At 36.3% G+C, this 15430-nt stretch overlaps 1 protein-coding gene across 2 annotated transcripts in view; it reads left to right on the top strand.

The window, feature by feature from the left end:
• NCAM2 (neural cell adhesion molecule 2) overlaps positions 1-15430 on the top strand; it is a 567319-nt gene that overhangs the window by 412270 nt on the left and 139619 nt on the right. For both annotated transcript variants that reach the window (XM_027545118.1, XM_027545216.1), the window contains exon 9: positions 1905-2055. In XM_027545118.1, the coding sequence (XP_027400919.1) occupies positions 1905-2055 (151 nt within the window). The remainder of the gene's footprint in view (positions 1-1904; positions 2056-15430) is intronic.

The raw sequence follows: 15430 nt of genomic DNA, 5'->3' as shown, positions 1-15430 counted from the left end.
ATGAATGGCGGTGGTGGTTTAGTTGCTAAGTCGTGTCCGACTTGTATGACCCCATGGACAGTAGGCTGCTAGGCTCTTCTGTCCGTGGGGATTCTCCAAGCAAGAAAACTGGAATGGGTCGCCATGCCCTTCTCCAGGGGATCTTCCCAACCTAGGGATTGAACCCAAGTCTCCTGCACTACAGACACACTTTACCAAATGAGCTACCAGGGAATTAACAATGAATAGAGGTGCAATAAAGGCCAAAGGATATTTTTTTTAGTTAGGAAACAGCATTTAGTTACCTTGTATAACAATTGGCCATTTTACTTTGGCCAGTTATTCATGCATTCTGATTTTTAACTTCCGTGAATACTTGCATTTTGTTTTCTTTCAATTAAGTAAATGGGTTTAGAAGCTGAACATCTTAAAAATTGGCAGAATAGAATGCCCTTCATATTGAAAACTTCACCTTACTATTTCTTTAGCAATACTTGGAAGGTGGGGAACATATTTTTGACTAAGAAATTTTGGTCTAAATTGCATCCCTAATATGCTTTTGCTTATTTCTTTATTTTTGAAGACTATTTCTCAAATAATAGCTTATCAATAATTAATGGGATTATTTAATGATTGCATTCATATACAGAATTAAAAAGCAAAAAAAGTAACCATATTGTGCCCCAATCAACAAGTTTGAAAAGGCCTTTAAGGGAGTCCAGTGAGGGACTTCCCTGGTGATCCGGTGATTAAGAAGCAGGCTTTCACTTCCGTGGCTCTGGGTTTGATCCCCAGTGGAGGAAATAAGATCCCACAAGCCATGAAAAAGCATAGTCTTTTGATATTAATAAAGAAAAATGATTAAACATCATTTTAATAATGCAAAGTAAACACATGTATTGAAATTTATTTTAATCTATCATATATAAAATTATACAACCATTATACTGTGTATAATAACATACATATTTCAACTGAATGACATACAATATTCTATTGAACACTAACGCCTTAAATATTAAAAAGAATCAATTCGATAATGGTACAGCAGATGTCTTAAATGAGTTATGAAATGTTAAAAGTCCACTGTATAACTTGACAGTACAAAGTAACATTGAATGAATAAACTACCTCTATTTTAATATGTGTGCTATTAAGGTATTTACATGATTTAAGAAAACAATTCTGAATATGCTAATTATGTTGCACACAATAATTCTTATTTGAAATGCAATCTATAGACTATAGGATTCCTTGACTTGAGTCATACTTGGCGGGTATGTGAGTAATCATTTCCATATTGTTTCCAATGATTTCCTAAGAATACGGTGCTTTTAATAGTGTATCTGTGATGCATATGGTACCAGTTATGTTTATAAGCAATACTGTTGCATTCATTCAAAAATGAAAACTATAAATTCCTTTTAAATTCTTGTCATACATCTTGGTACATTCTCCTTATGTGGTGAAATAGAAACTAAAGTATGGCAGAGGTATTTTTGCTGGTAAGCTGTAGCTAGAATTAAATAGGCATTATTGTCATTTTGCTGTTTGCAGAGAACACAACAGAAAGCCAACAACAAAGTCCTTGCGCCACCTGGGAAGTCCCTAGAAGCACATACTAGCTTTATAAAAAGCAGGTGAAAGTCTAACAAGCAAAGAGCATGCTAAATAAAAAAGGTTGACAAAACATGTTTTTATTACATGCACATCAGTGTCCCTGTAAGCAAGTGGGCACCTAAAGTGGATAAGATAAAACCAGTAAAGTATAAATATGGAAACAGTGCTTTTTTGAAATAAAAAACTGAATACAGTTAAGAGTTTATTTTCAACTGTTATGTCAATGATAAATGCAATATGTTTCATCATCATTTTACACAAAATAAGCATAAAATCTTCCTTTTTCCCCAAATCAATGTAAACAGAGCCCAGACGGACGTATCGAAGTCAAAGGGCAGCATGGAAGCTCATCACTGCACATTAAAGATGTGGACTTGTCAGATTCAGGGAGATACGACTGTGAAGCTGCAAGTAGAATTGGAGGGCACCAAAAGAGCATGTACCTTGATATTGAATGTAAGTTATTTTAATTTTTTCAGTTGTGTATTAAGACAACTTTTTTCTTCTTTGAAAAACATGAAATTTTGTAGGAAAATCAAAACACAGATGTAATTCATGTTGCAGTATTTGATACATAACATTAGAAGGAATGTAGCCAAAGTCAAGTTATTAGAGACACCTAGTGGAGGTTATGGGAGATTTCACAATATAGATTTGACTGTATTTCATAGTCTTGATACTGCTTACCGTAAAACTTGGTACTTTTTAATGGAACGTTTAGCCTAAATCACAATGTAAACAGAACTATATTAGTTATCAGTAATTGATCAACATCTCCTTAGATTTTTATCTGTTTATTCTTAATATTATTGGTCCTGCGTTTCATGTATGTAGGGAGAATTTCATTTCTCATTCAAATTTTGTTGAATTATTTCACATCCTCATGATTTATTGTATAATATTTAAAATACACTATTTAGGATACTCTGTTTTGCAAGGACTGATTGTGAACCAAATTCAAGTTGTTTTTGATCACAGATGTAGTCCTCCTTTGCTTTTAAAAGCTTACATATTGGTTTATTCAGCTATTTCTGGAATTGTTCTCTAAGCAATACTTAAACTGCATCCCACAAATAGTGATTTATTGTGTTTCTCTTGGCTTTCAGTTGAAAATAATTTATATTTTTGTAGATTATTTCATCATTGGTCAATATTATTTGTGAGGATATGTTTAGCCTTCAGATATTAAGCATTTCCCTAGATATTTTACTGTTACTAATTTCTAATTTAATTCAGTTTTGCTTGAAAAAATATTCTCTATATGATTTTGATTACTGTTGTACTTATTGAGGTTTGTTTAATGTCCCAGCATATTATCTGTCTAGTATACATAATATGTACTTGAAACAAATATATGTTCTTTAAATCTTCTATGTATTCACCAGATTTGTTTTGTTCTATTAGGGTGATGGTTGTTAAAATCCTCTTCTATAGTTGTGAACTTTTTTCTCTCTCTCTTTAATTCTGTTTATTTTTGCATTTTGTGTATTTTGAGGTTCAGTAACACAATATACATTTATACTCTATATCTTCTGTTAGTGTCCTGTTGTTGATATAACCAGTGAACATGAATTTACTTGCTGTAAACAATACCATACATTATTTTAAACTCTTGATATCAGAGGTCAGAAATGATTCTTACTGGGATAAAATCAAGTGTTTGTAGGGTTGTGTTTCTTTGTGGAGGCTCTACAGTTTCTAGAATATGCCCACTTTTCTTAACTTGCAATCTCCTTCCATCTTCAAAGCCAATAATGGTAGAATGAGTCCCACATCCCATCACGTGACTTTGATTCTGCTTCCTTCCTCACATTGTCTCTATCTTTGACTTGCCTGCCATTTCACTGGACCCACAGTGGATAATCCAGGGTAATCTTCTCAACCCAACATCCTTAATTTAGTCACAGCTGCAAAGTTCCTTGGCCCATGTGAATTAATGTGCTCAAAAGTCCAGGATGTGCTTATCTTTGGTGGATCATTTTTTTCTCTCTAATGTATGTCTTCTTCATGAACCATTCATTTTCTCCCCTAATCCCTGACTAGGTATGTTTTGTCTTATGTACAAATAGCTATTCAGGCTTTCTCAGAGTTAAGAGTCTGACACTTTAGATTAAATGTAAAAGCTTTGCAACAATACAGATGCCTTTACAAGTACTCCACACTGATCTTTAAAAAAAAAATTTGATGTCATATGCATTATACCCACATTCGTTTTAATTGAGGCTGTCACCAGAAATTATGATTTTTTTAATAAATTATAGATATATTAAGGAACTTGAAGGGGAGAAATATTATTTACTCATGCTTTTATAATTTCTTTTTTGTCTTCCTCTATCCTTACAGATCCAGATTTTCCTCTAATATTATTGTCCTTCAGTCTAAGGATATTTTTTCCCATTTATTATAGAGCATGATTGTTGGGGATATCATCTATTATTTTTTATTATTATTATTTTCATCTGAAAATGTTCTCCCTCTCTATCATTCCTGATGGTTTTTTTTTCCCCTTGGAAGGAATTCTGGGTTGTCATTTCTTTAAAGATGAGGTTCCTCTGTCTTCTAGCCTCCTTGGATTCTGATGATAAATCCATGGCAATTTGATTTATTTATCCCTTGTATGCCATATGTCATTTTTATAAAGCTGAATTCAATTTATTTTCTTCATCTTGTTGCTTATAATTTTGAATAGGATATGTCTATATGTGGTTTTCTTTGGGTTTATCCTGTTTGAGATATACTAAATTTCTTGAATCTGTGAATTTGTATTTGTCAATATATTTGACATTTTTCAATCTATAAATATTTATTCTGTTCTAATCTCTTTTTCATCTCTAGGACTTTTAACTACAAACATATACTTTTTGACTCAAAGATATCTGAGACATTGTTCAGTGTTATGAATCTTATGTTTTGCTATTCTTTGGATTAGACAATATCTGTTGTTTGCCTTTATTTTTTTTAATGTTTATTTATTTATTTATTTTACTTTACAATATTGTCTTGGCTTTGCCATACATCAATGTGCATCTGCCACAGGTGTACATGTGTTCCCCATCCTGAACCCGCCTCCCACATCCCTCGCCATACCATCCCTCTGGGTTATCCCAGTGCACCAGCACCAAGCTTCCTGTATCCTGCATCGAACCTGGACTGGCGATTCGTTTCTTATATGATATTATACATGTTTTAATGCCATTTTCCCAAATCATCCCCCCCGTAGCCTGTAATATAGAGTGAAGTAAGCCAGAAAGAAAAACACCAATACAGTATACTAACGCATATATATGGAATTTAGAAAGACGGCAACTACAACCCTGTATGCAAGACAGCAAAAGAGATACAGATGTTGTTTGCTTTTAAAGTTAACTGATTCTCTGCTGATAATCTCCTTGCTGCTACTGAGTTCATTCAGTGAATTTTTTGTTTTATTTAAGATATTAATTTATTTAGCTCTAAGTTTCTATTTTTTTCTATTTTGTATTTTTTGTTTCTCTGCTGAGATTTCCTATATAACCTTTATTCTGTATATGTTTTTGTTTACCTCATTGAACATAGTTAAATTAGCTGCTCTAAAATCCATATTTAATAGTTGTAACATTTGAGGTATCTTGGAGTGTGCATATGATAATTGTATTTTCCCTTTAGAATTGTTCATATTCTCCTGGTTCATGGAATGTTGAGAAATATGGCATTGTGTCATGGATACTATAAATATTATCCTGTGCAGACTCTGGGTCTCAACAACCATCTGGAAAAAAGTATTTTAAGTAGATAATCATCCCTGAGTTCTGTGTTGTCTCCTGTAATCAGTTATTCAAATCTCAGTTGATTTCTTAACATCCTTGCTATGCATTTTGTATCTGTTCGAAGTATGTAGAGCTCAGAGTTTAGGCTGAGTATTCTGTGGTTTTATACTCAGAATTATGGCATCTCCTCTATGACTCTTGTCTGGGATAATCCCCAAACTATTCAACCTGTATTGGCTTATTTCCAGAGTACCTCTATATTTCTGGGTGTGTTTTATGTCCAGAATCACTTTGAAAATTCTTATCTAGCACCTACCCTCTAGACATAGCAATGTGGCTGGGGGAAAAAAAAAAAAAGAAACAAAAACAAGGAAACTAGTTTTCATTCCCCTCCACAACCCCAATTTTGTTTTGCTCCCTCTACAGAAGCCTTAGGGTAGTGTTGTTGTTGTTTTGTTTGATTTGTGCCATTTCCAATCTTTTTAATTATTACCAGTAGGGGAGTTGGGTTATCATTGGCATGCTCAGCCAGCAATTTTTAGTTTATTTCCTCCATTCATATTTTTTTTCAAATTTTACTTTTACATTTTATAATCATATTGGCTCAGCTGGTAAAGAATCTGTCTGCAATGCGGGAGACCTGGGTTTGATCCCTGGGTGGGGAAGATCCCCTACAGAAGAGAATGGCAACCCACTCCAGTATTCTTGCCTGGAGAGAGAATTCCATGGAAAGAGGAGCCTGGCAGGGCTACAGTCCATGGGGTCGCATAGTGGAACATGACTGAACAACTTAGATACATACATACACACACACAGCTTTAAATAAACAGTTACCATGATCAAAAGATTGTTCAATTGCAAAGGCCTAAGAACAAGTTAAGTTCTTTTTTCTCATTCAGTGTGTCAATCTTCTATATGGTCAATTTTATTTAATTTGACATTTTTATCTGTACTCATATGAAATCTACCTGAAAGGAATAGCAAGTTCTAGGTATATGAATTATTTCAAACTCTAAATTGTGGGATGGAGTCTAGTGGTTTGGAGCACCATGGCCTTGGGTCAATACCTGGTCAGGGAACTGAGATTCAGTAGGCTCTGCACTGTGTCTTAAATAAATAAATGGCTTTAGCTGAGGTTTAGAGTTAGGTATTCAGATTTTTAATAGTATCTTTTACCTACAAGGGCTCCCCAGGTGGTGCTAGTGGTAAAAAACCCACCTTCCAATGCAGGAGACATAAGAGACTTGGGTTCTATCCCTGGGTCAGGAAGATCCCCTGAAGAAAGGAAATGGCAACCCACTCAAGTATTCTTGCCTGGGGAATCCCATGGACAGAGGAGCCTGGCAAAGGAATAATTCTTCTGGTTAAGGCTGAATTTCACTTAAAGCAAATGAAAATATTTATATTTAAGATTACTAAATGCATTATCAAACTTGAGTCAATATGTCTATTGACATGTTTCCCTTTCCTCAGTCTTTAAATGAGAGGTCTTTTGCTTGTGGATTTAACATACACATCCTATATCTAAGCTGTGGCCTCATGTTTTCTTCCCATGATGAGTCTCTTCTAAATATCTATTATACATGAATTGAAAATCTCTGGAAGTCTAGATTCCTCTTTGATTAAACCAGATTCTTATAGTATTTATTTATATGCTTTAATCAAAATGTTCTATTTTTCACAATCAAATTTACTCTTTAACTCCACAATGTTAAAAGTCCAGCTCACTTTTGAAATTTTATGGTACATTTTAAGAATGAATTTTAGGTTCATAGCAAGATATAAATGTGCCCATGTACGTGCCCAACCTCTACTTTGTGGTAGGCATATGAGATTATTACCTTCTAGTTACTTAGCATAATTTACTAAAACTGAATCCTGAAAAAAAGTTTTATAATGGATGAAGATTATGTGAAAATTTACTTATGGTTAGTTATATTCTAGTAGGGGCTTTCCAGGTAGCACTAGTTGTAAGAACCCGCCTGCCACTTCAGGAGACTGAATGAAATGCAAAAGAGATGCAAATTCAATACTTGGGTCAGGAAGATCCCCCGGAGGAGAGCATAGCAACCCACTCTAGTATTCTTGCCTGGAGAATCCACAGACAGAGGAGCCTCACGGGCCACAGTCCATAGGATCTCAATGAGTCAGACACAACTGAAGCAACTTAGCAAACATTCATATTCTAGTAAAAGATAAATTTATACTTAGATAGAAAATAAAATAATTATTCATCTTAATGTCATTAATTGCTAAAGTTCATTTTTTCATGTAGTAGGAACTTCCCTGGTGGTTCAGAGGTTAAAACATCTGCCTCTAATGCAGGAGACCCGGGTTCGATCCCTGGGTTGGGAAGCTCCCCTGGAGAAGGAAGTGGCAATCCACTCCAGTATTCTTGACTGGAGAATCCCATGGACAGAGAAGCCTCGTAGGCTACAGTCCACAGGGTCACAAAGAGTTGGACACCACTGAGCGACTTCACTTTCACTTTTCAGGAACATAGTAAATACCATTAAATTGTCATTCGTCTATGTTGTGGTTCAGTTGCCAAGTTATGTCCGACTCTTTGCAACCCCATGGACTGCAGCACACCAGGCTCCTCTGTCCTCCACTACTTCCTGGAGTTTGTTCAGTTTCATGTGGATTGGGTTGGTGATGCTATCTAATCATTCCATTCTCTGCCACCCACTTCTCCTTTTGCCTTCCATCTTTCCCAATGTCAGGGTCTTTTCCAGAGAGTTGACTTTCTGCATCAAATGGCCAAATAATTGAAGTTTCAACTTCAGCATGAGTCCTTCCAGTGAATATTCAGGGTTGATTTCCTTTAGAATTGGCTGATTTGATCTCCTTGCTGTCTGAGGAGCTCTCAAGAGTCTTCTCAAACAGCACAGTTCAAAATCATGAATTCTTCAGCACTCAGATGAATTCTTCTTTATGGTTCAACACTCACATCCATACATGACTACTGTAAAAACCATAGCTTTGACTAGACAGACCTTTATCAGCAAAGTCATGTTTCTGCTTTTCAAAATTCTGTCTAGATTTATCATAGCTTTCTTTCCAAATAGCAAGTGTCTTTTAATTTCATGGGTGCAATCACTATCTGCAGTGATTTTTTTTTAAACTTTACAATATTGTATTGGTTTTGCCAAATATTGAAGTGATTTTGAAGCCCAAGAAAATAATATATGTCACTGCTTCCACTTTTTCCCCTTCTATTTGTCATGAAGTGATGGCATCATAGGATGCCATGACTTAGTTTTTTTCACCCTCATCAAGAAGCTCTTTAATGTAATTCAATGGAATGTAATGCCATCAGAAGTTATTCGTGTGAATAAATATTTACATTTTAGAAATGATAAGAATATTTTCATTCTCCATCTTTGATTCAAAACACTATAAAATTATGAATATTACAAAGAAATTATACATTGTCACAAACATTTACCAAAATAGTCTTTACTATGTGATTCAAGAAACTAAATTGTAATATTGTAAGAATGAGTGGGAAAGAAACGAGCCATTTATAATTTGATACCAACGACATTTATTACAGTAATACTAAACTTAGAAGGTGTTTAGATTACATCTTTTTGTTGTTGTTGCTCAAAACCTCTTTTGTGTTTCAGTTTAAGCAGACTCCTTTGGCATCCTGCCAGTTCATTTCCAATATTCCAAAGGCATTACCCTTTCTAAGAAGCAAGAGTTGAACTAGAGTTCCAATTTATAAAACACAGGAGATAACAGGCATGTGATATGTAGTTGAACACAAGAACACGATTACATAGCATGTTTGATTACAATTAGAGTATCATTAAATTTTGTGACTAGGTACTCATTATTTATTATCTGTTAATTAGATTTAATTATTTTGTGTGACAAATTTAATTTAACAGTTACATGGTAACAATGCCTGTTAAGAAATATTGAATTTTTTATTTGCATTTTATTATCATTGAGCTCTCTGCACCTGTTTTTATTTCTTGTTAGAGATAATAGCAATATTTAAATGCATTTTCTCCTGTATAAAAGGAGTTAGCTATATCAGAAAACTCTTAAGGATATGCTGCTGCGGCTGCTGCTGCTGCTGCTAAGTCGCTTCAGTCGTGTCTGACTCTGTGCGACCCCATAGACGGTGGCCCACCAGGCTCCCCCATCCCTGGGATTCTCCAGGCAAGAACACTGGAGTGGGTTGCCATTTCCTTCTCCAGTGCATGAAAGAGAAAAGTCAAAGTGAAGTCGCTCAGTCATGTCCGACTCTTCGTGACCCCATGGACTGCAGCCTACCAGTACTCCGTCTAGTACTCTTTCCAGGCAAGAGTACTGGAGTGGGGGTGTCATTGCCTTCTCCAAACTTAAAGATATAGAGAGATTAATTAATCTTTTAATACAGACTCATGTTCCTTCCATACCTATTCCATTTATTGTATCACACAATTATTTCCTCAAGATTTGCAATCACTCAAAATAACTAATTCTGGTAGCATTCTCTGTTACACGTACTGGATGAGGTGGGTAAGGTGTGACCATGATTTTAACATTTAAAAATAGTATCTCAATAAGCAAATAGAAATTAGAAAAGCTCATTGTTTATAGCAGACAAGCATTTTATATCTGTGATTAAAATCTTGTCTTATGAACCTACCCTATGCACTCACCATAATACATTTAAATTGTTTAGACTGACAAATCATGAAATAAAGGTTTAATTACATTATGTAAAAGTATATAGGTGACCACTTGAAACACATACATATAATGTCTTCCATTTTAACAAAAGGAATATATATACACCAAAGGAGGAAAAAGAAAGAAAACCTAAAAAAAAAATAAAATAAAATAAAGAAGATGGCTCACTTATAGAAGTAATTTGATTCTAATGCCAGTAACTACTTAGATTTTATACCCAACATGAGAATTTCAGTGACAAGATCTGAAAGAAATATAAAGTTTATGTCTACAGCCAGAAGATAAGAAAATAAGAAGAGAAAGAAAGGCGAAAAAATCATTTTACTGCTCTCTGTATTTTTTAACCCAGACTTTACATGGACCCTCTGTGAAAACTTGAAATATCTAGCATCCTTAATGTGTACAGATACTATAACTTACTCTAGTTTTATCAGATTTGTGTCTATTTCTGACAGATATAATTGATGCGGATTATATCTTGTGAAAATGTACTTTAGAGATTATGATGATGAAAAGTTGTTAAGGAATTTAGAAAATATTTAACCCTTGAAAAGATACATCTTAGATATGAACAAATATCAAACAAATAAATGAAATAGTCATTTTGTGTAACTACTGGGTTTATCACTACCTCTTGGCACCTGCTTAACTTAATGGTCCAGAAATATCAAAGTCTACCTTCAATTCACCGCAGTTTTCTGCCCTTCCTTGGAATGAAGACCTTGTCTCAGTGATCCCAGTTCTTACTGGTACAGTGAGTGTCCTAGCTTGTGGAACTATAATGAAATATCTTAGGGCTTTAGCAGAACCTTTAATTTCTCACAATCTGGAGGTTGGAAAGCCAATACTGGTTGAGTTCCTGGTGAGCGCTCTTTTGCAGGTTATCATCACATGGCCTTTCCTTCATATAGAAAAAGAGACACCTCCACTCTCTTCATCTTTCTTTAAGGGCATTAATCCCATGACCGGGGTTCTCTTATGACTTCATCTAAAATTAATTACTTACAAAGATCCCACCTTTAAGCACTATCACATGGAGGATTAGGGATCAACATGTGCATTTGGAGGAGAAACAAAATTCATTCATAAGAATGAATTTTTTGTGTTTGGCAGAGAAAACCTCATCACAGATAGAACTTTACAGGACCAGGCTGCACCTTAAGATCACATCTTTCCAATCCATTACTGGTATCACTGAGTTTTGTCATTTTGAAGATCCTAAAAAATAGGCCAAAACCTTTTGGTAGACTGCTTACAGCCTGGCTTAGTCTGTTTGAGCTGCTATAATAAAGTACCATAGACGGGGTGACTTATGAAAAACAGAAATCAGTTTCTCACAGTTCTGGAGACTGGAAATCCAAGATCAGGGAGGCAGCATGGTTGGGTTCTGGTGAGAACCTTTTCTGATTACAGACCACTGTCTTCTGGTTCTATCCTCCTATGATGGAGAGAGGAACAAGGGGAAAAAGCTTTCTCTTAACTCTTTGGGGTACAGGAGCTCCAACCTATGACCTCATCTATACCTAATCACCTCTCCAAAGCCACACTTCCTATTCCTATCACATTGGAACATGTGGATTTTATGGGAACACTGACCTTCAGTGCATAACAATGCTCCTCCTCCCTCTCCTCCTTCTTAGGTTGGGGTTCTAGTATGTTTGTCTTCTTGGATTTATTATTGGATACCTTAGTCGAGAATAGCATGACCATCAAAAGTTAAGGTACTTAATTCTTGAAAAAGACAAATCCAACAATTTGAATCTAATCAGCCAGAATTCTGTGGCCATAAATCAGAATTTTGGAGTTGAATTTCAGTGGAGCAAAGGCAAGTACAAGCTTTTGTTTTACTACTGTCCAAGTATGGTTTTTATATCAAGCCAGCTCACAGTATGTGATAGTGTAAGTTCAGGTCAGTCTCTCAGTCGTGTCTGACTCTCTGCGACCCTATGAATGCCAGACCTCCCTGTCCATCACCAAATCCCGCAGTTCACCGAAACTTATGTACATCAAGTCGGTGATGCCATCCAGCCATCTCTTCCTTTGTTGTCACCTTCTCCTCCTGCCCCCAATCCCTCCCAGCATCAGTCTTTTTCAATGAGTCACCTCTTCCCATGAGGTGGCCAACGTATTATTGGAAGTTATTGGAGTTTCAGCTTTAGCATCAGTCCTTCCAATGAACACCCAGGACTGATCTCCTTTAGGATGGACTGGTTGGATCTCCTTGCACTCCAAGGGACACTCAAGAGTCTTCTCCAACACCACAGTTCAAAAGCATCAATTCTTCGGTGCTCAGCTTTCTTCACAGTCTAACTCTCACATCCATACATGACCACTGGAAAAACCACAGCCTTGACTAGACGGACCTTTGTTGGCAAAGTAATGTCTCTGCTTTTCAATATGCTATCTAGGTTGGTGATAACTTTCCTTCCAAGCAATAAGCATATTTTAATTTCATGGCATAATCACCATCTGCAGTGATTCTGGAGTCCAGAAAAATAAAGTCAGCCACTGTTTCCCCATCTATTTCCCATGAAGTGATGGGACCAGATGCCTTAATCTTAGTTTTCTGAATGTTTAGCTTTCAGCCAACTTTTCCACTCTCCTCTTTCACTTTCATCAAGAGGCTTTTTAGTTCCTCTTCACTTTCTGCCATAAGGGTGGTGTCATCTGCATTTCTGAGGTTATTGATATTTCTCCCGGCAATCCTGATTCCAGCTTGTGCTTCATCTAGCCAAGCGTTTCTCTTGGCTATGATGTACTCTGCATAAAAGTTAAATAAGCAGGGTGACAATATACAGCCTTGACATACTCCTTTTCCTATTTGGAACCAGTATGTTGTTCCATATCCAGTTCTACCATTGCTTCCTGACCTGCATATAGATTTCTCAAGAGGCATGTCAGGTGGTCTGGAATTCCCATCTCTTTTAGAATTTTCCACAGTTTATTGTGATCCATACAGTCAAAGGCTTTGGCATAGTCAATAAAGCATAAATAGATGTTTTTCTGGATCTCTCTTGCTTTTTCAATGCTCTGACAGATATTGGCAATAAGATCTCTGGTTCCTCTGCCTTTTCTAAAACCAGCTTGAACATCTGGAAGTTCATGGTTCACATATTGCTGAAGCCTGTCTTACTAGCATGTGAGATGAGTGCAATTGTTCGGTAGTTTGAGTGTTCTTTGGCATTGCTTTTCTTTGGGATTGGAATGAAAACTGACCTTTTCCAGTCCTGTGGCCTTATTTGCTGAGTTTTCCAAATTTGCTGCCATATTTAGTCCACCAATTTCACAGCATCATCTTTCAGGATTTGAAATACCTCCACTGGAATTCTATCACCTCCACTAGCTTTGTTTGTAGTGATACTTTCTAAGGCCCATTTGACTTCACATTCCAGGATGTCTGGTTGTAGGTGAGTGACCACACCATGGTGATTATTTGGTCATGAAGATCTTTTTTGTATAGTTCTTCTGTGTATTCTTGCCACGTCTTCTTAATATCTTCTGCTTCTTTCGGTTCATGCCATTTCTGCCCTTTATCAAGCCTATCTTTACATACAATGTTCCCTTGGTATCTCTAATTTTCTTAAAGAGATCTCTAGTCTTTCTGTGGTTTTCCTCTATTTCTTTGCATTGATCACTGAGGAAGGCTTTCTTATCTCTCCTTGCTATGCTTTGGAACTCTGCATTCAAATGGGAATATCTTTCTTTTTCTTCTTTTCTTTTCACTTCTCTTCTTTTCACAGCTATTTGTAAGGCCTCCTCAGACAGCCATTTTGCTTTTTTGCATTTCTTTTCCAAGGGATGGTCTTGATTCCTGTCTCCTGTACAAACAATGTCACAAACTCTGAATGTCATCAGGCACTCTATCTATCAGATCTAGTCCCTTAAATCTATTTCTCACTTCCACTGTATAATCACAAGGTATTTGATTTAGGTCATACCTGAATGGTCTAGTGGTTTTCCCTACTTTCTTCAATTTAAGTCTGAATTTGGCAATAAGGAGTTCATGATCTGAGCCACAGTCAGCTCCCAGTCTTGTTTTTGCTGACTGTATAGAGCTTCTCCATCTTTGGCTGCAAAGAATATAAACAATCTGATTTCAGTGTTGAGCATCTGGTGATGTCCATGTGTAGAGTCTTCTCTTGTGTTGTTGGAAGAGGGTGTTTGCAATGACTAGTGCATTCTCTTGGCAAAACTCTATTAGCCTTTGCCCTGCTTCATTCTGTCCTCCAAGGCCAAATTTGCCTGTTACTCCAGGTGTTTCTTGACTTCCTACTTTTGTATTCCAGTCCCCTATAATGAGAAGGACATCTTTTTGTCCTTCAAACCAGAGATCAGTGGGGAAATAATTCCAGAAAGAATGAAAGGGTGGAGCCAAAACAAAAACATTACCCAGTTGTGGATGTGACTGGTGATAGAAGCAAGGTCTGTTGCTGTAAAAAGCAATATTGCATAGGAACCTGGAATGTTAGGTCCATGAATCAAGGTAAATTGGAAGTGGTCAAACGGAAGATGGGAAGAGTGAATGTCGACATTCTAGGAATCAGCGAACTAAAATGTACTGGAATGGGTGAATTTAACTCAGATGACCATTATATCTACTACTGTGGACAGGAATCCTTTAGAAGAGATGGAGTAGCCATCATGGTCAACAAAAGAGTCCGAAATGCAGTACTTGGATGCAATCTCAAAAATGACAGAATGATCTCTGTTCATTTCCAAGGCAAACCATTCAATATCACAGTGATCCTAGCCTATGCCCTAACCAGTAACGCTGAGGAAGCTGACATTGAACGGTTCTATGAAGACCTCCAAGACCTTTTAGAACTAACACCCAAAAAAGAGGTGATGGTGTAAACTTGATAGCAATTTTTCTTTTTAATATACTGGACTTTGCTAAAATAATATCTATTTATTTATTTTATTTTTTAACTTTACAATATTGTGTTTGTTTTGCCATATATCAACATGAATCTGCCACAGGTATACAAGTGTTCCCCATCCTGAATCCTCCTCCCTCCTCCCTCCCTGTACTATCCCTCTGGGTCATGCCAGTGCACCAGCCCCAAGCATCCAGTATCGTGCATCACTAAAATAATATTTAAAGTCATATTAATAGGAGCTATTCTTAGATTTTAATAGATCTACTAGGTCTAATCCTAGGACATTGGTCAAGTGATTTAAATTACCAAAGCTTCAGTGTTTTGGTGTGCAAAGAGGAAGACTTTGCTCTAAATTTATTATTTTATCAATTTAAGCATTGTTGTTGTTGTTTAGTTGCTGAGCATGTCTGTCCCTTTTCAGCCCCATGGACAGTAGCTGTCAAGGCTCGTATGTCCATGGGATTTCCCAGGCAAGAATATTGGCCATTTCCGTCCTCCAAGGTATCTTCCCAAACT

This window comes from Bos indicus x Bos taurus, chromosome 1 (genome assembly GCF_003369695.1).
Source record: "Bos indicus x Bos taurus breed Angus x Brahman F1 hybrid chromosome 1, Bos_hybrid_MaternalHap_v2.0, whole genome shotgun sequence".
NCBI classification, from domain to species: domain Eukaryota; kingdom Metazoa; phylum Chordata; class Mammalia; order Artiodactyla; family Bovidae; genus Bos; species Bos indicus x Bos taurus.
Note: the sequence above shows the minus strand (reverse complement) of the source record. Positions and strands in the feature narration are given on the sequence as shown.